This window comes from Zingiber officinale, chromosome 2A (assembly GCF_018446385.1).
Source record: "Zingiber officinale cultivar Zhangliang chromosome 2A, Zo_v1.1, whole genome shotgun sequence".
Taxonomy (NCBI): domain Eukaryota; kingdom Viridiplantae; phylum Streptophyta; class Magnoliopsida; order Zingiberales; family Zingiberaceae; genus Zingiber; species Zingiber officinale.
In genome coordinates, this window is record NC_055988.1 from 5093801 (window position 1) to 5118454 (window position 24654).

Sequence of the window (24654 nt, forward strand, 5' to 3'; positions counted from 1 at the left end):
CAATTTGTCCCAGGATCAACACGGAAGAGGTAAATCATAGACGACTACTAGCCTTTGGAATAGTGACTAGCACATAAGGGAGACATTTACCTCGATTTTACCAAGATTCGAACCCCGGACTTCATGATGATAACACTTCATACGCTAGTGACTAGACTCATCCGAGGAGACGATAAAGCATGTTTCATGATACTATAAATCCTTGCCACATTAGCAAACGTTCTTATGATTGCAACCACTTTAAGGTATGAGATGAGTTTACTAGTAGTTGATGTCTCGTTGGAAGACAATAGGCAAACATTATTTGATGACTCGTTCTTACTAGTATTTGATGACTTTACTACACTACTATAATTTTTTTTTTTTGTCATTTCTTGTTTACTTTGGAAGACAAACATTCAGTTTGAGTAAATAATCATATAACTTATCTTGTCCAGCTGCCTGTGAGCATTCTTTATCTAGGTCTTACTGGTCCTGTTGGTTGGTTTCTTGCACACCCTATAGAATTAAAATAGTGTGTAGTTATCTTCGAAGTGATTTTCTTTCATGAATTTTGCAAATGAATGTCCTTACCAACTTTATGAAAATGATTTAATTTTAAGGTGTTTTCAGGAAAGGGTTTTTGAGAGAAACCAGATTTGGCCACAATAGGCATGCTTGTATAACTGGGGTATAATAGGGAGGGATTAAAGACTTGACTACAACTATTCAGTGGTTATCCAGTGAGATAGAATTGATAACATCCAATGAGATAAATTTGGCCTCAAGTTACATGGATTCCACAAAATTGAAAAGTGTTGGAGAAAATAACATACTGTTCATCTAACATTCTAAAATATTCACATTGTAATATTTATGATTTCATAATTGTTATGACAAAGATTCAATTATGTTCACACAATGTGAATCCGATCTGTTCACTTAACATTCATATCCTAACAATTATAAGAGAGATATAGGAGAGAGATAATAATGAAAATAGTATATTAACGGACAATTTGATAATTATATACAAGTATTAATAGGATAAAACGCCCTTGATAAAAATCAAAGTAAATGTCCATTTGAAAAAACTGAAAAGTCCTCTTGATTTTTTACCCAAATTTGAATCTGTTTTTTTTTTTCGAACGCATATTTTTGAAATCTGCATCTTTCCAAACTCTAAACTTAGTTTTGATATCTATATTTGATTTTCTAAATTCAAATATTTTGAATTTGAGAAATCAGAAATTTCAGAAACCGAGCACATATCCATATCTCATTTTAGATGCGAGTAAAATGCATTAGTTATGTAAAACAAGGTAGCAAGTCCACTCTTTAGGCTCAATACTGCCAAAGATTGCAAGGTTTCAAAAGTTTGAGGGAGCTGTAAAACTCATACATGAACTAATTGACTACAAAGCCTTGCAAAAACAATCGAGTTATGAAATGCCTACATCGAACAACAGTCGAGCTAAATATTCAAGCATCTAAATGGAAACAATACATGCTACATCGACAAACAGGACGCCGGCAACGACCACATACTAAATTTCCAAGTCTCTCAAATACGAGGGGTCAGGCTTGTAGGGGTCGGTTTCCATGTAGGCTTCTGGCCGGTCGAATCCTGCTTCCTTCATGCGGTTACTGAGCGCATGCAATATCGGTTTCTTGAATCCATACTCATCTCTGTTCGCCTCAATGTAAGATGTTGCCTCTGCAGCCACCTCGTTCACAAAATCGAACTTATTGTCTTCTCTAAGCAAAAGCTTCTCAATGTCCATAGATATTATCTTCCCATTTTCTCTTATCTTCCTCACTTGTTCTTCGAGAAAGGGGACACGATCCGTCTGATACTGCAACTTGTCGTCATTCTTCGTCTGAAACAAGCGTTTGGTGTATTAGGTTACCGGGCGGTCTAGAAACCTTGCAGATTAGAAGAAAGCAACCCCAAGGGCCAAAGTAGCATCCGCATCAATAGAAGTTGAAAACATTTAAACATCCTATGTCACACAATAACTATGTCCTTGCCGCGCTCATCTGTCAAGCCACTCACAGTGGCAAAGCTCAATTAACAAGAGTGGTCGAGGATGACCTTGAGATAGAGAGGGAGGTAATCACCTTGGCAGTGATATACACTGTCAAGCCTATCTTGCACTGCTCATTAGTATAAACACTATCAACAGATACTCTAGCAACACTCATTGGTATCGACATGACTACCACTATCACTTATATATCTCAAGCTTATTCACAGTTTTAGAACACTCCTTTTCTACTTCAAATTTTACACTATATTGCTTATGTATTATTATACTCTGAAAACTACTAACAAATTTGCTACAGACATGTAAATTGATGAGAGGATTTCGGTTCCTCGTCAACAAGAAGTGGAATCTACGACCCTAAAGGTAGCAAACGCAAACGATCCGAGACAATGTTCACAGAACACCAAATTGGAGAGGGTGTAGTTTGTAGGAACAACACGAATATTCACAAATTGACATCATAATGATACCATTTGTGGAACCAAAATAGGGTTCAACTCCCCCTTGAGGGCTGATATGGTGGTGAGACTTTAGTCTCACACAGGCAAGAAGTGACGAGCCTCAAAGGCTTCATACAAGGATCTATCAACTTAGATTGATCAAATAGAAACAACCATGCCTGTCCTTGTCTTATGAGTTGAAGAACACGCTCATTTTTTCCCCCTCTTTTATTTCATCTAACTGAGAGGTGTGTTCTAATCCAGGATGGATGTGAGACAATTTCTGTTGGAACTAGGTTAAATCATTATATGAATTCGAATCCAGTAAAGATCTATGGATATAAATAGCTGCTTACCATCAGATCAGTTAAAGGCAGATATGGAAAAGAGAAAAATTGCTGCTTCTTGAACGGCGAAGGAAAACTAGAAAGAAAGTTAACTGTACCAATCGCCGGCGCCGCCAAACCCGCCTTCGATTCCCACCTTCTCCAGAGTCCTGAAACAGGGACAAAATCAGGATCGATCCACATGCTCGAAAGGAGTGAAGCGCAGGGCGAAGATCAAACCTGAGATCTCGAGGCGACGCAGCGGATCGAGCAAACAAGAGGAGCCCGCTCCGTTCTCTGCGAGGGAAGTCAAGCAAGAGAGAGGAACTCAATAGAGGCGCAAGTAAGAGGAACCGCAGTCGGCGGAGAGGAGAGGGGCGGAAGGCGGCTGAAGCTTACGAGAGAAATCGCCGGCGGCGGAGGGCATCGGATAAGGTGGCGCGCGGAGAGTGCCATGGCGACGTGTCGACTAAGCGTTCGACAGCAAAAACTCAAGCACAAGTTACCATCTGTAGACGCGACAGGACCTGGGCCTTTGGGCTTTTCTTACGCGGGCTTCTCGGATGCCAACCATTCGAGGAAAATTTCATTTCCTCCCTTAAAATTTGCCCTTTTTGCTCAAAACACCTTATAGTTTTTATATATATATTAAACTTCTAACAGACAGAATCTTTACAGCTGCAAATATTTTACTTGCATATGATTCTTACAATGGTGGCAACCATTGTAAGCATAGAGCAACTGACCGGAGAACGAAATCCGCGTGCTTATTCGTCTCGATGAACTTTGGAGTGGTTACTGACCTCTCTTCATGTCTAGAACCAACAAAACTGATACCGAGTGGTTCGTAGTTTTGATTAGTTTTATATCGAAAGTATGAACAGCTTGAAAATTCACAAACACCCCAAGGATCCCTTAGACATGAATCGACAAAAATGTCAAAGCTGCCCAAAGAAGTAGAACGGGAACAGCTGAGGGGAATCGTGACCTTGGGCTACTATTTGGCAGCCATGGGTATGCATCCGGAGGAGGCATGACGCAGTTGTCGCCGTTGAAGTATATACGCCTAGGAAAGGCCCATCCTTTCCCGAAAGTGAAGCTTGGATCCTTTTGGAATAGAATCTCTGACTGTACATTTCCATAGGGTCCTGCTTCCATAAGTAAGTCATTGTAGTACTTCATACCCCAGAGCATTGCAGTGTCATCTGTGTAGCAAAACCACAAATTATGATTGGAAAGATAAACTGGGAGAAAAGCAGCAACTATATCTCAGCAAAACATGGATTATCAAATGTAAGTTTTGATGCATTATGCATATTTGTGGCTTACTGCAACAACATTACGGCAATTAGCAATTACCAAAACTCTGGCACAGAATAATCGTCGGAAGAGAATGCAAAGATGGCACTTTCGGAGGCATGAACATTACAGTTTGACAACATAAGATTGGGGAAATAACATAAGAGCAAGAAACGAAGGGTAGCTTACTTATGCCTCCATATGGTGAAATGGACTTGTAATTGAAACTGAAAAGCTGAGTAAGGTTGTTGAAGTTTGGATGCTGTATAACAAGGTTCCACTGTGTGTAGTTCATGTGGTAATTGAAATTCGTTATTGCGATCTTAACACGCCAATAGTCTTTGTAGTTAAGTTTCACGTGCCAATGCACTCTTATTGGGCACATATGTGATGTACACTGGACTAATGGTGCATAGCTACTTCTGCTGGGATCATCCACTGCAGAAGCTAAATAAGGTGAGTCTGGTCTGCGGCAATGAGCAAAAGAATATCATTACAATCAACTAAAGTATAGTTACTGCAAACACAAGAACATCATCGTTAAACTCACTCCACGCAGCTACCAGGCTGGGTCAGGTTATTTTGGCAACCGCAGGAGCATGTCGGGCAGTTAACAATTGTATCGTTATAAAAAGATGAAAGTGATACACAGCATGCTGGTGTCTTCTGAGCAAGAAACTGGGAGTATGTACAACTAATGTTCCATGTCTCTGCAATCAAACAATGAAACATATGTTACTGTGTGAGTAAAATCAAAATCAGTCCAAGCAAATTCCAAAAATCCAAAGTCCTCATCTTCTGATAGTTAGCAAAGGAACTGAACTGTAAATCGTGCTGACAAAAATTTCCAGTTAGTTCTCAAAAGATTTAAAGATGCTTGATCTAAATGTGAATTCTATGGCCCATTTCTAACCGAGCAACACTAACATATGAATATTTTTCAGGATTAGTAGGTTTAATTTGATCTAGAAGTAACTTATCAAGACAAAACACAGACTAGGTATCATAGGTCCCCATGCTTTGTGTAGCAACAGAGTGATACATGTCAATAGAAGAAAATAAAATTAAAAAAAACAGATACGGCGAGAGAATAATAAGGATACTATTTTTATTCTACTAAAATTTACTGAAAGATCAATCTAGTGCTAGCAAGAAAGGGAAAACAAATGCTACATAACATGAGGATAAAAGCCTCTCTCGGACACTAAGGATCGGAACTTGTTAGAGTAGCTGTGCCATCTTGAAGGAAATGAGAGATAATGATCACAACTTACTGATGGCATGAGTTTTTCTTCTTCCATCTGGTGTTATAAATGTGCTCGATGGCACATTCTTTGCTGCTCCACATGTATATCCTGGGCCTGGAGCTCTCAGGGTGAAGTTTTTTGGTGCAAGGACAGTCTTTGTAGATGTGCCTGCTAGACCAGTACTGATCTGGAATGAACTCGCAGCATTGGCTGGATCCTGAACCCATGAACTAATAACACCTCCCTTGCAGCAGTTAGCAATTTGCAGGTTGTATGGAGTACCAGGAAGCAGATCGACGACTGTTGGAGTCTTCTTGCAGCAATGTGGAATGTTTCCTTTAAATTTAGAGCAATCACCCTGCTCGGTTGCTTGAGCTCCTACCATAGACCAAATTATCTCCTTTTTCGCCCATGTCCATCCAAGGATCCAGCCAGGTGCTTGGATGTGACGATATTGGTGGTAATTGTACATTGTTACGACAGCCTGAAAAATGAACACCAAGATCAAAGTTCAAGCTCAAATGTTTTGTAGAAGTTACACACAACTTAGCATTTAAAATTAATCTCAACGCATTAACAAAAGAGAAACACAGAAGTTTTAATGTGTCACCAAATTGAATGAACAACAGATGGAAGCCAATTTGTAAAAAATTCAGGGGCCAGTGCAACAAGGTGACAATTCTTAGACTTGTGATGAAGTTATCTGATATTTGTTTGGAAAGTACTTACAACATAGCCATCTGGTGTCCACTGTATGATATCCCATTTAATCGTTATATTCCCATTCGGATCTAGGGGATCATAAGCTTCTGCAAAACAAAACTTCAGGTATGAATCTGATAATAGCATCATAAATAAGAAAAGAAAGGAAAAGACTGTGTTTAACATATGGTTACTTCAGCAAATTCATAATTCAAGATCAAATTTTTGACAGTGCAAATGATGTTGATGCACTCATTGGGATCAACATCATACTGAACATGTAAATTGGGTTCTTCACGCTAGTTCCAACCTTAATCAGCGATCAAATAGTCTTCTAATTTACAAATACAAGAAAAACAGCTTTCTAAACCAAAACATGCATGAATCTCTTTATACTGATTACTTAAGTACCAAATTTCAACGAGATCTTTTTACAGAAAAAGTTTGGAAATTTGAAAAATGTGATATTTTCAGCATCATCGCTTCTCCAATAACAGAAACCAAGACTTTGGGATTTTGAACCCGAAAAGAACCAAGTCTGTAAGAAATGGAAGCGACCCAACGAAGGCTCACCTGAGGTGGAAACCAGAGAGCCGAAGACCAAAAAGGCGACCAGCGAAACGGCCAAAGGCGACATCTTTGATGTGCGCCTCCTAATAGCGGAAGAGGAGGCGCCGGAAGTAAAGTCGCCGGTTGCAGATAAGCTCCCCGAGCTCTGCGCCTCAACGCGGCAACAATGGCGAGAGAGAGAGAGAGAAAGAGAGAGAGAGAGAGAGGAACCAAAGCCAAAGGTGGAAACTTAGTCTTCTTTATAGCATCGAAGAAAGCTCACATAAGCCATTGTCCACGCACTCTCCACCTCCTATTTCTTTATCTTTTTTTCCATTTTAATTTACGAAGGCAAAAAAATTCTCGGTGTCATGGTTAACGTGGCACCTCACAGACCTGAGAGTGGCCCCACCATGACATTTTGCAGGGATGACTCAGCAGCCCAAGGTTAATATCTGTGACATGGTAAAGAAGGGCATAGAAAACAAAGTTCTATGACTTTTATCCATTTCGCTCTTTCTTCACTCTTTCTGTTTTACAGTAAAATATATTAGAAAAAAAATACAATTATTATTATTTTTTGCCACAAATCAATTTTTAATTTTTTTGCCATAAACCATTTCTTAGTGTTAACCATATATGATGTAGGCCGTGGTACAATCACAAATGGGAAAAAACAGATGAAATGAATAAAAATTTAGAATAATGTGATTTAAAATAGTTTATGGATCAAAAGTTAAGAGGAAATGTGGATCTTAGGTCGAATATAGACAATTAGCTTAAAATATCAATTAGGCATCCATAATTAAATTAGTTTAATGGTCACCTAAGCATTTTGGATATTAATAGAGGTGCCTAGAAATCAATGAATCATTTATTAATCTTGTCGTATTCCTTACTACAAGAGCCTTAGAGGCAGGCCGCTAAGTCTAAATCTGACTCATGTGACAAAAGACGATTCGCTCCCCCAACGCTCCCGCAGGCTAAATCTGACTCATGTGGCAAAAGACGATTCACGGGTGACTACTAGCCATTAGTGCAAATGACCAAGACATGGGGGAGATTATGCTCGATCACGCCGAATTTCGACCCCAAGACCTTATGTGGCAACATACATGGAAGGTGATTAAAACACGAACAAGATCACATATTGCAAATAATATTCATATTTTCTGAACTTCAAACTTATTTTCAAAGACTTCAAATATACTCACCATAATTAATTCATAGGCCAGAAAGGAAGCAGGGATTCCACCAGCTTGCACTAGTTCAGGTCAAAAGGAACAGACAGCATGACATTAATACCTACAAGGAAGCTTTGGGATTAACACATGTTTGGGATTTGCAAAGAATGAATACAGTCACAATTGCGTTGAATGGTAGATTAGCAAATGGCAACCATTGTTTAGAAAATCAAAATACTAAATGGTTGACTGGGGATGGCAATGGCCCCTCAGTTACCACCATCCTCGGACAGGTAACCCTGGGAAGAGTCATCACCAGGAGAAGCTTGAGCCTTGCTTGAAGGGTTATCCTGCAAAAAAAATTAGTAGGGCTGCAAATGAAAATGATGGTAGAATACAAGTTTGATACTTCACACAATAAAAGTTCATTTAAATAGATAAAACAAATAAGCATGCAAATTAAATATGCAGTTTTGTAGTGGAGCTAGAATAAGCTTGATGAAGCAATAGAGGCTACAGAAGAAACCAGTGAATATGCACTTGCATCAGTTATGAATATATATAATTGAACAAAAAGGTCGTCCAAGTTTTTAATTGCCGTTCATTTATTCGAGAATGACAAGACGACAACCACCACCACCACCACCACCACCACAACAGAACTATTAACTTGATTCTTTTGCTTCCAACTTTAATGAGAATTTCAAAATAAGAGGTTTCCTTTTCATAATAGGCATCGCAGCCGTTTCTGAAAGGTGGAGAGTTCTTTACTTTCTTTGGCGATCCTGGCCCAGCCTGCTAATAAAATGAGATCGATTAGTAGGAGTATTAAGAATCTTTGGAGCATTAATTGTTCCAAAGAAACTCTAATGGAGGTGTTTTCAGAATGCAGCAAGAGAACATGAATCCGCAAATTTGAAAAATGATTTCAAATTGAAATAAGATTTACTGGAACATTTACCAAATGAATGAGTGTTCCTAGAAATAAAGAAATGACATGATAAAACCTCAAAAATAGTACAGATAAAGAGCCAGAAAAACTTTGAGAATCTTATAAAAATCAAAATGATAAACAAATTAACTTTTAAGGGCAAAACCTTTTCTTTTTTAATTACCCTGCCCTTTTCTACCCCGTATTAAACCAGTTTGAACTTATTTCTGGTTCAAAAAACCCAAAACTTTTCACTTGTTCTCCACTATTGAGCCGGGCTCCTATAGTCCTATAGCCATCTCCTCTGTTGCTACCAATCTCCTCATCCGGCCATCTCCTCAATTGTTGCTCGACATCCTTTCCTCAAGCACTCCCTCATCATGAAGCCCTTTCAAAGTCCTCTCAACCCGACCCCCCTGTGAAATACAATTTCGTATGAAATTTGTTCATTGTTTTTTCAAATTGAGGGCCAAAATTACTCATTCGTTAATCACAAGTCATACAAATACAAAAGCACATACAGTGATACAGAGTATATATATATAGAGAGAGAGAGAGAGAGAGAGATAAATACACACACACATATGCATTTGTTCACAAAAATGAACAATTTTATTTTATTTTTCTCTTGAGAGTAGAAATCACTAATCCATAGATCACAAACAACACTATTACAATAATTTTTCTTAAAAATATCTACCAGATATGTATTTGTCATCAAATAATGGATAACAGTTTCAATGAAATTGTTCATTTTCTCCTTTTGAGGACCAATGCCGCCCATCGCACGTTAAAAACAACTTATCCTTTTTATAAATAACATATTCAGAAGGAAAATCATCCTAAAACTTTCCTCTCGCAATGAAAACCAGGGAATAGTGAACAGTTTCAACAAAAATGCCCATTTTGGCTACAAATTCTCATTGACACGCTTAAGGAGACTTGGAAATAGTGATATTGAGGAAGAAAGTCAAATTGTAAGGGAGATTACCTTGAGGAGAAGGTTGGCCGGCAAATAGGACCTTAAGGAAGAAAGCACTTTGTTGTGACTTAATCATAATGATCTTAAGGAGGAGATGAGGGTGCTAAGGAAGGCAACTTCCATGTGGCAGTGATAGGGATGCCCGATAGGAGGAGAACTGACAAGGATCTGCCCTTAACAGGAGAAGATGAAGGATTAAGAGTGGTCTTTTCCCTTGAACGTGAAGTAGTCTAAACTAATTCAAGGGCACGTTTGATAGGTAACAACAAGTGGGTTGCTCCTTTTGATAGATCTTAAGAAGGGGCACCTCTTTGATGATAATAAAAATTGGAGCAAGTTTATGATTTTGTGCATCTTTTATTCACCAACCCTCTTGAAACAATATATCAAGGAACAAAGTTGAGAAGTAACCACTACTGACATGGAGAAAGTACAGACCAAGAAAGCTTATTGCGTAACCATCAAAGGAAGTGTCAATAATCCAAAAAAACCAATGTAAAGTGGAAGGAAAACAATGCAAAAAAACAAAAAAAAACATTTGATAATGAAAAAGAAATGAAGGATCTTGTTAATGGTTGACAAGTTACTTCGTTTTGCAATGAGATCTAGCTGATGCTTTACATGAGAACAGTGTACTAGCATAGTTTATAGTAGAGGTCTAATTTTCATATAGTGATATAGGTATATGATTTTTGACCAAACAGCAAGAAAAGGCATCAAGTCAGTTAATTTGATTTGAACAAATTAATATACAAATATAACATTAAGATATGTACAAGAAAAGAAAGAAGAGAAGTCAGAAGCCTTCTTGAAGGTTGATAAGTGAAATCTACTTCATCTCAGGAAGGACATGGAAAATTACCAAACAGTATGAAGATACATTGAGAGGGAAGCTTATGAACAAGAACCAAACAAACTACTGTTAGCATTATAAAATACAGCATGAAGCCTTCTATCATGACTGTGAACATTTTACTTATGGGTGTTATGACAATTGACATGGTCATTCTACAGCTTGTTAGTCCAATGGTGTCCAAGTGTCTATAAAAGTATTATAGGTTCTCAGATGAAAAGTACTTTGATGAATAAACATATTCAAAGATGACTATGCCAACAAATATGGTTGTATATTCCTCAATAATTTGTTCTGGCCTGCAAGTAACATTCAGATTCAAGTGAATATAGAAAGCCACTAAAGACAAGGAGTTCCTACTGAACAAATCCTTGTCAATTAAAGATACAAAAGAACATGGACCCTCAATCAAGAGAAAAATAAAGGCAGGGACGTAATGGAGACCCTTTATCTATTTTATTAGAGTTCAATATTCTCATGCTCAGTTAAACTGGAAATTCTCGTCTGCTGCATATTAAAATTAAACAACTTATGAATTTATGACCAAGGGAAACGAAACTTTGTACCACTTAAGCAATTAAATAGCCATGCGATTTTTTTTTGGCTTCTTCACAAAGCTTAATCTCAGCCTCTTAAGACGTCTCCTTTTCTTAGCCATCTTCTCTGAGAATGTCAACCTCTTTTTCACCTTCTTCTTCTCCTTCACCTTCACATAACTCTTGTCAATCTTATACACCTTTGGTGTGACAGGCACACGCCGAGCAACTGCCTCCTTGAACAGTGCATTTGCCCTGTCACCTTGGTTGTGTGTAGCTAACTTTTCAATCAACAAACTATAACTTTTGACTCCAGGAGCATGCCCATACCCTTTCATCATCCGGAACACCTTCATTGCATGTTCCACCCTTTCAATTCCACACAAAATCTTAACAAAGCCGTAGTAGGCCTTTCGATCGAGTTGATCCCCAAACCCAGCTGATCGCATCCACCCAACCATCTCATCCCCCTCGGATACTCGAGCAGCCTGATACAAACTCCGGATTAAGGCAAGATAGGTCTCTGCATCAGGTGAGCACCCCCATTCGCTCATTCTCCTAAATGTTTTCATGGCATCCTCAGTCATCCGGATCTTACATAGATTAGAGATGAGCACACGGAATGTCTCGGCGTCACGAGGTATACCAGAAGCTTCCATCTCTAAGAGGATCTTCTCAGCTTCATGCTGCAGACGAAGTGGAACCTTTTTCCGGCAGAGCCGGCAAACACAATCCAAGATGGCATTATACGCAGGGGTTCCAAGATCAAATCCTCCCCGAATGATCTCACCCATCAGCCGACGGGCCTCCTCGAGCTTGCCAGCGTTGCACCAGCCCCGGATCAGAGCGTTACAAATCCCTTCATCGGGGAAGACCTCGGTCGCATACTGCTTCGCCGCACCCTCAGCATGGCCAGGGAATCCGTGTTCAACGAGGGCGGAGACCAGGGACGAGAGAGCGGCTGCGTTCCTTTGGATGCCAAGTTCGGTAGGCGCAGCATCAAAGAAGCGGAGGGCCTGGGTGGGACGACCGGCGCGGGCTAGGCGTTCGAGGGAGGCCTGGAAGGCAAGGGGCCCGACGGTGCGTCGGAACTCGGAAAGTAGGCTGTCGATGGCCTTGAAGTCCTTGCGCCGGCCGAGGAAGTGGACGACTAGGGAGAGGGACGCGTCGGATGGGGTGAAGGAGCGGTAGCGGACGATCCAGCGGTAGAGGTCGATGACGGATCGACCAGCCTCATGGGAGAGATTGAGGATCTCAGCGAGTAACGAGGTGTTGAAGCGAACGTCTGAGAAATGGAGGGAGAAGTAGCTGGGGAGGTCGAGGGAAGGGGCGGAGGAAGAGGAATCGGCGGAGGAGATCTTGACTAGCTCGGCGGAGATGGACTGAGCAAGGTCGGAGGGGGAGGCGGATGAAGAGGCAAAGGGTCGGAAAATGGAGGAGGGGGAGATGGGAGGAAGGATCTGGCAGTGGAGAAGCGGTTGAGAAGGGGAGGAAGGGAAGGCGGAGGATTGACGAACCAGGCGGCGGAGGAAGTGGCGGAGGGGTGGTTGTCGCCACATTTGGTTCGGCGTCTGTAGTAATGCAAACTGCAAAGTGGACGGCGGCGAGGTAAGCGTAGGGGTTTTAGGGCGCGGAAGAAGATATCATTCAATTCCGTCCTTAATCATATAAAGAATCTCAACGTGACCCTCAGAAATCTAGACTTTCACTAATATACAACAACAACAATAATCAAGCTTTTTTTCACTAGGTGAGGTCGGCTGTATGAATCATTTTACATCATTGAGCTCTATCTTCTATTATGTCATCATCTATATTTAAATCAATTTTATCTTGTTTTATTGTTACTAACCAAGTCATTTTTGATCTTCCTCTTCCTCGTTTGATATGCATGTTTATCATAGTTTCACATCGCCTAACTGAAGCATTTATTGGTCGTCTAAGTACATGTCCGTACCATCTTAAACGTGTCTCTTGGGGTGTGTTTGGTTCAAGTCATCATGTATAACCTTGGTTATGTGATTATCAGGTAATCACATAACCAAGGTTATAGGGAATAAAACATAACCAAATGTTGTTTGGTTCAACTTAGATAATGTAACAAAAACTTGTTTGTTTGAAAGTTTTAATGAATACCTTAATTTAATATTTTACCGTATTACCCTCAGTTACAAAACCAACTATACATAATATTATTATTATTATTATTATTATTATTATTATTTATTTATTTATTTTTTAATATTTTTTTACTTTTCTTTTTCCTGTATATTTTTTTTACTTTTTATGTGTTTTTTTATTTTTTAATGTTTTTATATTATTTATATTTATTTTTTTTATTTTTTTACATTTTTTAAATTTTAATTTTTATTTATTTATTTTATTTTTATTTTTATAATTTTTATAATTTTTTTAAATTTTTTTAATTTTTTTAAAAAAATTTAAATTTTTAAATTTTTATAAATTTTTTTTATTTTTTTAAAAAAATTTTTAACATTTTTTAAATTTTTAACATTTTTTATTTTTAAAATTTTTATTTTTATTTATTTTTTTTAAATAAATTTTTAAATTTTTTTAAACATTTTTTTTATTTTTTTACATTTTTAAATATTTTTTTACATTTTTTCTCTTTTTCATGTTTTTTCTTATCGGAGGGTATTTTTGGTAAAAAAAAATCGTTAACCCCGGAATCAACAAAAACCTTAGTTTTCTGAGGTTTTCCGATTCCGGGCTGCATGACCCTTTTGCTGACGTGTCGGACATGGAACATTACTTGAGAATCATCGAATACCTAAACCAAACAAGGTTTTTGTTGATAACCTTGGATGGATAACCAAGGTTATCAAGAATAACCCCCAACCAAACGCACCCTTGAAGTTTTTCCTCAATAGATGCAACTCCGACTTTCTCTCTAATGCTCTCATTTCTTATTTTATCCATCTTCGTATGTCCACACATCCACCTTAACATCCTCATCTCTGCAACTCTCATCTTCTGCTCATGTGCTCGAGTCATAGCCCAACATTCAACTCCATATAACATAGCAGGTCTAACTGCGGTTTTATAGAACTTACCTTTAAGTTTAAGGGGTACTTTATGGTCACATAAAACACTCGACGCTCCCCTCCATTTCACTCATTCTACTTGTATTCTATGTAAGACATCTCTCTCAATCTCTCGATCATTTTGTACAAATGATCCTAAATATTTAAATCTCTCGGTTCCGGACAACTCGTCCTCTCCTATCTTAACAGTTGTTTCATTACTTCTAATATTGCTAAACTTAAATTCCATATATTCTGTCTTTAATCTACTAACTTTAAAATCTTTTCCTTCTAGTGTTTCCTCCAAGATGTTAGCTTAACATTTACTCCTTCACGTGTCTCATCTACTAAAATAATATCATCTGCAAACAACATGAACCACGGCACTGTGTCTTGAATGTGCGCAGTGAGTTCGTCCATAATTAGTGTAAAAAAATAAGGACTTAGAGCTGATCTTTGATGTAACCCTATCTTTATTGTAAATCCTTCAGTTACTCCGCCTGAAGTCTTTACTCTAGTCGTTATCTCCTCATATATATCTTTAATTAGTTCGATATATGTTACGCTAACACCTCTCTTTTCTAAAATTCTCCATATAATTTTTCTTGGTACTCTATCATAAGCTTTTTCTAAGTCAATGAATACCATGTGTAGATCTTGTTTTTGCTCCTGATATTTTTCAATTAATTGTCTAAGAAGATGTATAGCTTCTATTGTCGTCCTTCCAGGCATGAACCCAAATTGATTTTCTGTCACTGTGGTCTCCTTCCTTAATCTGTTTTCTATTACTTTTTCCCAAAGTTTCATAGTATGACTCATTAGTTTAATACCCCTATAGTTTGTACACTTTTGTACATCTCCCTTATTCTTATATAAGGGAACTAGAGTACTTATCCTCCATTGATCAGACATTTTTTTCATTTTCAATATCATGTTAAATAATTTTGTAAGTCATTCAATACCTTGTTTCCCTAAGCACTTCCATACCTCTATCGGAATATCATCTGATCCAACGGATTTTCCATTATGCATCTCACTTAAAGTTTGTTTTACTTCTGAAATTTGAATTCTACGATAAAAATTAAAATTTCTCTGCTCATTTGACCTAATTAAATTACCTAAGTTAAATTGGTCACCTAAACCTTCATTAAAAAGTTGATGAAAATATCTCTTCCACCGTTCTTTTATTTCTCCATCGTTTACTAATACCCTATTACATTCATCTTTAATATATTTTATTTAGCTAAGATCTCTTGTTTTTCTTTCTCTCACTTTAGTTATTCTATAAATGTCTCTTTCCCCTTCTTTTGTATCCAATATTTGATATAACCGTTCAAAAGTTTCATTTTTTGCTTCACTCACTACTTTCTTAGCTTCTTTCGTGACTATTGTATATTTTTTTAAGTTGTCCTCGTTCTTACAAATATATAATTCCTTATAAGCTATTCGTTTTTCCTTCACTTTCTCTTGTACGTTCTCATTCCACCACCAAGATTCTTTGCTTAGTGGTGCATGTCCCTTTGACTCACCGAGTACGCTCTTAACTACTATTTTCAATTTTGATACCATCTTATCCCATGTTGTATTAGAGTCATTGTATATTTCACCTAATGCTTGTACTTCAACCTTCGCCTTAAATATATGTTGCTTCCCATCTTTTAACTTCCACCACTTAATTCTAGGAATTGTATATATATATATTTTTTATTAATACTATGTTGCCGACCCCACCTAGTGGGAAAAGTCTTGGTTGTTGTTGTTGTATTAATACTATGTTTGAGGCGTATATCTAACATTACTATCCTATGTTGGGTAGTTAAGCTTTTTCCAGGGATGACTTTGCAATCTTTACAAATCTTTCTATCATTCTTCCGACCCATAAGAAAGTCAATTTGCGATTTATTATTCTCACTTTTGAATGTCACTAAGTGTTCTTCCCTTTTCTTAAAAAACGTATTAGCTAATATAAGGTCATATGCTATCACAAAATCTAATATAGTTTTCCCTTCCTCATTCCTCGTTCCAAATCCATAACTCTTATGTACTCTCTCATATTCCTCATTTTTCACTCCGACATGCTCATTTAAATCACCTCCTATTAAAATCATTTCATTTGGTGGAATATTTTGTAATATTTCATCTAAGTCCTCCCAAAACCTTGATTTGGTAGTTTCATCTAATCGTACTTGTGGTGCATATACGATAATTATGTTCATAGTTTCTTTCGCCACTATTATTTTAAGGGCTATAATTCTATCCCCTTTTCTAACTAGTCCTATAACTTCATCCTTTAACAAACTATCTACAATAATACTCACTCCATTTCTTGTTTTACTTTTTCCAATATACCATAACTTAAAACCCGAGTTTTCTATCATCTTTGCCTTCTCACCTGTCCATTTTGTCTCTTGTACACACAAAATACTAATTTTTCTTCTAATCATCATATCTACTATATCCATTGATTTACCAGTGAGAATACATATGTTCCATATTCCACATCTTAGATTATTAGTTTTCCTATCATATTTGTTCTTATCTAACCTATGGTGTGAGAACTCTTGCCTATTTAACACTGCACCCAAGTTCTCATGGAGATGTAGCGATCTTTGCTGAGACATTACAGTCGGACCCTGTAACGCGAACTCTTGCATATTTATCACTACACCCGAGTTCTGGAGATGTAGTGGTCTTTACTAGGGTTGTAAATGAACCAAGCGTTCGTGAACAAGCTTGGTGTTCGGCTTGGTAAGAGCTTGTTTATGTTCGTTCAATATACATTAGATTAATTAAACAAACAAGCTTGAACAGCTCGTTAAGCTAAACAAACAAGCTTGAACACATATTTGTTCAGCTCGTTAACGTTCGTGAACAACGTTCGTGAACAATGTTCGTGAACAATGTTCGTGAACAACGTTTGTGAACAATGTTCACGAACAATATTTATTAATAAAACTCTTTTCAATATGCTAAATAAATAATAAAATAAATAAATAAATTTAAATTATCAATCTTAATAACCAATCAAACAATTAAAAATTTCAAACAATCAAACAAACTTGAATTGAGAGGTTGATAACATCTAAATGAACTAAGCTCAAGCCAAACTTGAATTGAGAGTTGATAACATCTAAACGAACCAAGCTCAAACCAAGCTCAAGTCAAGCTCGAACCAAGCTCAAGCCAAGTTTGAATTGAGAGATTGATAACATCTAAACGAACCAAGCTCAAGCCAAGCTTCAAACAAGTTCAAGCTCATAAAAAATAAATCAAGCCAAGCTTGAACACTCATTTCAAAAGCTTGGTTCATTTTAAGCTCGGCTCGGTTATCTTATTAAACAAGCTTGAACACCCCAAAGCTCGGCTCGGCTTGTTTACAGCCCTAGTCCTTACCGAGACGTTACGGTCGGACCCTGCAACGCGTTCTTTCCGGGGAACAACCTAGCATTAGCACAATAGTTTAATGGATTCATTCATTGAATTTGCCATAGTTTGATGCTGGCTAACAATCTAACACAATCCTCCTCCTTTATTCGGGCTTAGGACCGACTATAACCGGTCATCATGGGCGGAATTACTTTCACTAATATACAAAACTAATAATTTTTCTTATCGGGGATTTATCATCCATGGTTGTTGTTTCCTTTAACAAACTGTCAAACTCTAATTGTTTTTATTATTTTAAAGAAAATTAGGTGATAAAAGAAGTTTAGTTTAATTATTTAATTTGTTTACGTGAATAAAAATGATTTAACTATTTATATTTCTCTTTTTCATTTTACTCAAAGTAGTGAATATATATATATATATATATATATACAAAGTTAATATCCTGCGCGCCCGCACAGTGCATAATTGTGCGCACGCGCAGGATATCACTGATTTTAGTTTTTTTTTATATTTTTGAATTAAAAAAATAATTAAAATATTTTTTAAAAATTTTATTTCTAGGGTTCAGGCTTTGGGTTATAGTATCAAAGTTATTTTTTTTTTTTTTTAGATTTTACCTCTAGGGTTCAGGCTTTCGGTTATAGTATCAAAGTTATTTAGGGTTCAGACTTTGGGTTATAATATCAAAGCTATTTAGGGTTCAGGCTTTGGGTTATAGTATCAAAGCTATTCTTTTTAGATTTTACCTCTAGAGTTCAAGATTTGGGTTATAGTATCAAAGTTATTTTTTTTTTAGATTTTACCTCTAGGGTTCAGGCTTTGGGTTACAGTATTAAAACTATTTTTTTTTTAGATTTTACCTCTAGGGTTCAGACTTTTGGTTATAGTATCAAAATTATTTTTTTTTAGATTTTACTTCTAGGATTCAGACTTTCGGTTATTGTATTAAAGTTATTTTTTTTTTTAGATTTTACTTCTAGGGTTCAGGCTTCCCAATTAGGTTATAGTGTTTGGTTTTAAAAAAAAATAAAATAAAATTAATTTAAGTATTTATTGAGTATTGTAATATATTTAGGGGATATATTAATGTATTAAAAATTTATATAAGGAAATGTTAAATTTTTAATTATTTTTTTAATTTAAAATATTTTTAAAAAATTTTAAAAAATAAAAAAAGCTATTAATTGATCTCCTGCGCGACGCGCACAGTCGTGCACTGTGTGCGTCACGCAGGAGATCATATATATATATATATATTTTAGTGATTGTGCACACGTTTCACGTGTGTAATATAATACATTGAAATTATATCGACCTTTTATAATAAAATTATATTAATTAAAGTATTTTAATATTAAAATACTAAAGTAGAGTCATTAGGTAAAGTACCTAACTTTTAAAAATCTAAATTATTTGAGTCTTTAAAAATCTGAATTATTTGAATTTTCGAATGTCACACTTACGTTCAGAATCAAGAATTAATTATTTGGGTAAGATTCGTCAGACTCATGTAATAGTGAATAATACAAGGGTGACGCTAGAAAATCCCAGCAACAAACTAGTGTAACGGGCTTCCCTATGAAAAAAATTAATTTAATTTAATATTATACTCACCAAAGTTAATTATTTGGGTAATCCATGCAATAGTGCAATAATGCAAGGGTGACGTTAGAGAATCCCAACAACAAACTACTGTAACGGACTTTCCTATGAAAAAAATTAATTTAATTTAATATTATACTCACCAAAGTTAATTATTCGGGTAACCCATGCAATAGTGCAATAATGCAAGGGTGACGTTAAAGAATCCCAACAACAAACTACTGGGCTTTCCTATGAAAAAAATTAATTTAATTTAATATTATACTTATCTTAGTAAAAAAAATTAAGAAAAGTATATTTTTTAACATTATCGACCTAAAATATTTATAGAAACTTCGTTGGTCATAGTATTGTTAATTTTAAGATGTGAGACTAAAGAGAATTATATTTTTTTTATATAAAACAACCAGAGAAAATTAATGATGAGAAACATTCATAATAATACGCCGCAGCTGAGTCTCGAACTCTAGATCACTTATTGTTTCGCTTGTGGAATTATTAATAAACCTTGGAATTATTTTTAGTGTGAATAGAGAAAAAGATATTAACGTAAATTCATTTTAGACTTCACCAAAGTTAGTTGATAAAGGGGGAGATTTTTAATAACATAGTAAAATAGTAATATATATAATCATCAAATAAAATTATAAAATCAATTTATAACTAACTGCTAATAGTTAAAAAATCGAAAGAATTTTAAAAGAAGATAAATAATAAAATTAACTCATAATCGACCCTAAATAATTGTGATAAAAGAGATTTTTATTCCTGAGAAAATGTGTACGTTAGGAATGAACCGCTTACTCTATTATTCTAAAATTTTCGCCCTCTAACTAAACTAATTGGGTACCCTATGGGATTTATGTATATTCTAGTGTTTGGCCTTGCAAGTAGCACGGCCTATCAGCGTTGTCACAGATATGATATGTTTTGATTATGTACTAAATAACATAATCAACAAGATAAATTTTAAATGACGCATATAGATTTATCATGTCGATGGGAAAAAAACTCAAGATATTTTTATCTCTATTTTAAAAATATATAAATAATCGAAGACGATTAATCCTAAAGATAGATGGTTTTTTTGGTTACTAAATCGAACAGCTTGTATATATTTAGAGGATGATTTTTAAAATATTTATCTCTAATAATCCTCAGAAAAAAAGAAAGAGAAAATCTCACAAAGTGCCTATACGAAATATTTATATACAACAATTTTTCCTCTCTCCATATTTTTTATCCAATTATACTTTCACTTTGATGAAAAATATTTTATCAAAATAAGAAAAGACTAATAAAATTACACATAAAATTCTATAATTAATATATAATTTTCATTATAAAAATAATTTCCGACTCAATTCCATAACCACATCATGGCTTCTTTTCTTCACTATTGTTTAATAACTAAATTTAAGCTTCAATGAAATATAAAACCACAATCCATCCCATAGGAATAGATTTCTCGTTAGTCAAATGGTAGAAAACAGCAGAGTGACCATTAAACTTCAACAGGAGCATTGTCAACATGAAACTATATAATAATACACGACCAAGTCTTTTACCAATAACGCAGAATGTAAGCAGAGAAGACAAATTGCTTTTCCACTTTTCCTCACTTGCTGCCGCCGTCGCCAAAGAGGAAGCCCAGGGAAGAGCCTCCGCCCGGAGCAGCTTGCACCTTCGTTGATGGGCGATCCTGGATGGTGAAGAATTCAGAATCAGCTCCAGAATGTCAATATCGAGTAGAATATGTACATGGTCCAGTGCATTACCACCACCAAGAAACTGAATACTATTAAGCATAAACTGAATACTAAACCATGAATATTAGATGATGAAATTGCCCATTAAAAAAGTAAATTGAAGTTGCATCGCCAAGAAATTGCCGGCGTGGCTTCTGTCCCCTATTGGAAACCAAAGGTTTACAAAGCATAAGTAGGAAAACATATGAAGAGCTATGTTGACTATATATAACGATCAACAAAATGCAAACTATAATTTATCCCTTTTTCATTAGGTCGATTCTATTTATTTGAAACAAACTTAAACTGGAAGGGCTATGTCATCTGATAAAAGTAAAACATTCTTATTTCAGCAAGTAAATAGCAAACTAAAAACCATATGCAACCCTGCATATGTATTTGCACCCAAGGCATATGGCATATTCTGAAATGATATGCATATCTAGAGACACACACGAAATCATTGTTTAAACAATGCATGAAACATAAGGGGTATCCCTCAACATTAATCCTCAATATTAGTGTTGTAGTGTAATATGCTACAATTTGCCCTGCTTAATCTGTAATCTATGGCCCTAGGTTTGGACAGACCACAATCAAATAAAGTTCAGAGCTTTAAATTTTAACAATCATAATCTAAGGTTTTGCAACAAGTGCAACCATCGAGTCTTGCACATTTTCTACCAGAGGGAAATTGAGGGAGGTGGAGGGGAGATTGGAAAGGGAAGGGGGAGGTAAAGGGAAAAAGTTAGAATTGTTTACATGAGGCTGAAAAGGATCTTGAGCTCATGCAGGGGCATATCGACAAGCAATCTCAAAATTTTAAAGTCAAACTCATTTGTTGGGATTCGGACTTCCATAGTGTGTACCTTGAATTCCTTCCCACTCTCTAGTAACATCGTTATGTAGCACCAAAGTAACCATAGCCTAAGTTCATGAAGTCCGTGCTTATTTTATTGTTCATTAATTTAATATGCACTTAAGTTCATCTCACACTTGTACTATGTGCATCAACTAGCTAATTAATATTGACCACAATAAGGCTACCTGCATCTCATTGATATGAACAGCAAAATTATCAACCTTCTCCAAGTACCTTCTTGCATTGACTAGCCAGCAATCTTTAAGGATTCCCCACTACCAATGCTAATCTCATGGTGACCTTAACTCCATACCATACCATCTTCAACCACATTAGTTTTTCCATCCTCGAGGCCAACCTTATAGCTGTTACTCATTTAGCAAGGTTTTAAAAGATGTTTCCAAGTGGAAGCTAGGCGATCCATTCCACAATTTACTTATAAGTAATGTGCTCCCAAGTTAGAGGCTTGATTTAGGATTTCACAATAAAAGAATTAGTCTTATTTAGTGGATAAAAACAACTCAAAGGTCCTCATCAAGTTATAGATCATAAAAAAAATACCAATATTTTTTCCTTGTCACTGTATACAAGGTAACCTGGCCAGCATATGCACTTGCCTAGCCCCCTATGCGCTTGAACTGCCATAAAGGACATTATATCACGCATGCAATGTGATCCCTTGTCTAAAACGCCAAACCAGACACATCATCTGCCCATGTGACAAACTTGACACATGCTGTTAGAATGATACTATTCATGATTTGAGTGTGTGATCTAAAAATAAATCAGGCCATTAAAATTAAACTCAGCATGTCAAATAAACAAAAACCCTCGGGTTAAACCCAATATATCCAAAAATAAACACAACCCACTATCAAAAGTAATATGAATTTTGTGTTATACAATAGAAATGAAGAGGCTGGAAAGAATGAAAGATGTGTACAATAAAAATATCAAAATATATTAGACTTATGTAATATTAAAGCCAAGATATCACTGCATGGAAGTCAAGGTATGCTTGTAGTGAATAGATTATTTAGTGTAATCTCAAAAGAGAACAAAGTTTAGTCAGATTGAATTACACATGTTCAGTTGTGGATGAGATGAGATCCTCTGTCCCGAAAATGACGTGTCCCCGTGTCCCTTCGCCGATCGGACGAATTAAATCACATCTCAAGGATGCAATGTACATCACGAGAATATCATACCCGTCCGATTGGCGAGGGGACACGGGGACACACCATTTTCGGGACAGAGGATCTCATCTCGTTGTGGATAATCACAGTCACAGAATAACTTGTTTCAGATAACTACTCTATTTTCCAGTTTCATCAAATGAAACAATATAAATCAAGAGAAAGTTTTTCTATAAAAATGATAGAAAAAGAGACAACAAGTAACAACTAGAATATGTTTTAGGAATACAGTATAATCAACAAGGTAGATATAAACCAAAAAATCTCATAAATCACAAGAGGAGCAAATCACATAGAAGTACCTGCGGCCAGTTATACAGTTAATCATCAATAAGAAATTCACTGTTTAAGTTCTTCAAATTTATATTCCGTGCAAAAATGTAAGCTTCTTCTGAAAACTACAGGGTGCAAAGCCAAGGAATGCTTTACCGTTATAAAGTTTCCACAGTTCTGGCCATCAGATCGCTGGTAGTTGTTTGCTAGATTCCCTTGGATACCAGCAGGAATTTGCTTGTTATCAACTTGTGTTGCAGGAGCTGATTGCTGAACAGGTTCGGCAGATTTAGGAGCTGGTTTCTCAACAGATTCAGCAGGCTCTCCAGCAGATTTAGGAGCTGGTTTCTCAACAGATTCAGCAGGCTCTCCAGCAGATTTAGGAGCGTCACCATTCCCAAATAGGTAACCCAGAGAACTTTGCCCCCCTCCACAGCTAACTCCACGACCCATTTTTATTTATCGATCTGCAGATTAATATTTTGTCGTAAAAGCTAGATTCACTGATTTTAATATAACTCTCAGAAGTGCACAAACGGAATAACCACACAAGAAACACAATATGGAACCTACTTTATTAAAGAAAATGACCAAAAAATAAAAACAAACGTATATTAAGTATGCATTTTCTTTCTAAATGCCCAAATACTGCCGTTAAGGTCGATCTAGGAATTTAAACAATGTAGACCAAAAAAGACACGGAAATGACAAAGAAAAATCAAAATGCATCGTCTCCGACGGAGTCGAAGGGAAATCAAAACCAACATCAAACAAAAAATCAGCGAGGAGAGAGAGATCTGAACGGCGGGACGACAGATCTAGACTTAGGGTTCCACTCCTCCGTCTTGCCTGATCCGATAAGCGATCATACGATTAAAAAAAATGATAATACAAATAAAAGAAAGAATGCAAGCACGAAAATGCAATTAGGGCTCGATACCTCCCCTCTTTTTCTCCGATCAGCGAGGCGCTTGGACGCTCGACGGATGATGGTGGAAAGAGAAGGAGGATTCAAAATGGAGAAGGGCTTTCGCATTGCTCTCTCCTCCTAAATTTATACAGAAAAGTAATTTACGTCGTTAGTGGTATTCCTACAAACCCGGCTAAGTTACCCTCATAAACCGCGGCCCCTCCGATGGGTCCCACCTCTGCCTTGCTAAACCTATATTCCACTCAGCACGTCCCCACGGGCAGCGGTGGTGGTCAGTGGAGGGGTGGGATCGAAATTCATGAATAGTGGGACGTTAATTTCTGGTAAATTGCTTTTCCCCCCTCCCCTGACACGCGCACCTCCCCTCCCCCTTCTCTCTCCCCCCCTTTAAATGTCCGTTCTGCCCCTCTATCTTTTTTGATTTTTTTTTTGATTTTTTTAGTTTTATTTTTAAATTTAATTTTATTTATTAATTTTTTCATTCATACTTATAGATTTTTAAATTTTTATTTAATTTTAATTTTTTAATCAA

The 24654-nt window shown here is 36.4% G+C and overlaps 4 protein-coding genes across 8 annotated transcripts; all 4 read right to left on the minus strand.

Moving 5' to 3' along the window:
• Positions 1–1292: 1292 nt before the first annotated feature.
• Positions 1293–3474, minus strand: LOC122040598 (protein PLASTID TRANSCRIPTIONALLY ACTIVE 7-like). Of its 3 annotated transcripts, none has more exons than XM_042599962.1 (4): positions 3193–3474; positions 3034–3090; positions 2908–2963; positions 1293–1859 (listed from the first exon to the last, which is right to left on the minus strand). In XM_042599962.1, the coding sequence occupies exons 1-4, from the start codon at positions 3218–3220 to the stop codon at positions 1527–1529; spliced, it is 474 nt and encodes a 157-aa protein (XP_042455896.1). In that variant the 5' UTR covers positions 3221–3474; the 3' UTR covers positions 1293–1526. The 3 variants fall into 3 exon arrangements, with proteins under 3 accessions (XP_042455896.1, XP_042455893.1, XP_042455894.1); XM_042599959.1 differs by having other exon boundaries at positions 2824–2963; XM_042599960.1 differs by having other exon boundaries at positions 2913–2963; positions 3193–3417.
• A 150-nt stretch (positions 3475–3624) lies between these two features.
• On the minus strand, positions 3625–8147 carry LOC122040597 (COBRA-like protein 1). 2 transcript variants are annotated; one of them, XM_042599958.1, is made up of 6 exons: positions 7805–8147; positions 6069–6148; positions 5367–5823; positions 4643–4802; positions 4282–4559; positions 3625–3998 (listed from the first exon to the last, which is right to left on the minus strand). In XM_042599958.1, exons 3-6 carry the CDS (start codon positions 5809–5811, stop codon positions 3709–3711), a joined length of 1173 nt encoding a protein of 390 aa, XP_042455892.1. In that variant the 5' UTR covers positions 5812–5823; positions 6069–6148; positions 7805–8147; the 3' UTR covers positions 3625–3708. The 2 variants fall into 2 exon arrangements, with proteins under 2 accessions (XP_042455892.1, XP_042455891.1); XM_042599957.1 differs by lacking the exon at positions 7805–8147 and adding an exon at positions 6615–7572.
• Positions 8148–8297: 150 nt separating this feature from the next.
• On the minus strand, positions 8298–12696 carry LOC122040595 (pentatricopeptide repeat-containing protein PNM1, mitochondrial-like). Of its 2 annotated transcripts, none has more exons than XM_042599955.1 (2): positions 11107–12696; positions 8298–8569 (listed from the first exon to the last, which is right to left on the minus strand). In XM_042599955.1, exon 1 carries the CDS (start codon positions 12633–12635, stop codon positions 11118–11120), a length of 1518 nt encoding a protein of 505 aa, XP_042455889.1. In that variant the 5' UTR covers positions 12636–12696; the 3' UTR covers positions 8298–8569; positions 11107–11117. The 2 variants fall into 2 exon arrangements, with proteins under 2 accessions (XP_042455889.1, XP_042455890.1); XM_042599956.1 differs by having other exon boundaries at positions 8298–8572.
• A 7843-nt stretch (positions 12697–20539) lies between these two features.
• LOC122040599 (protein SPIRAL1-like 3) lies at positions 20540–24263 on the minus strand. The gene is made up of 3 exons (XM_042599963.1): positions 24132–24263; positions 23348–23658; positions 20540–20814 (listed from the first exon to the last, which is right to left on the minus strand). Exons 2-3 carry the CDS (start codon positions 23642–23644, stop codon positions 20731–20733), a joined length of 381 nt encoding a protein of 126 aa, XP_042455897.1. The 5' UTR covers positions 23645–23658; positions 24132–24263; the 3' UTR covers positions 20540–20730.
• Positions 24264–24654: the final 391 nt, after the last annotated feature.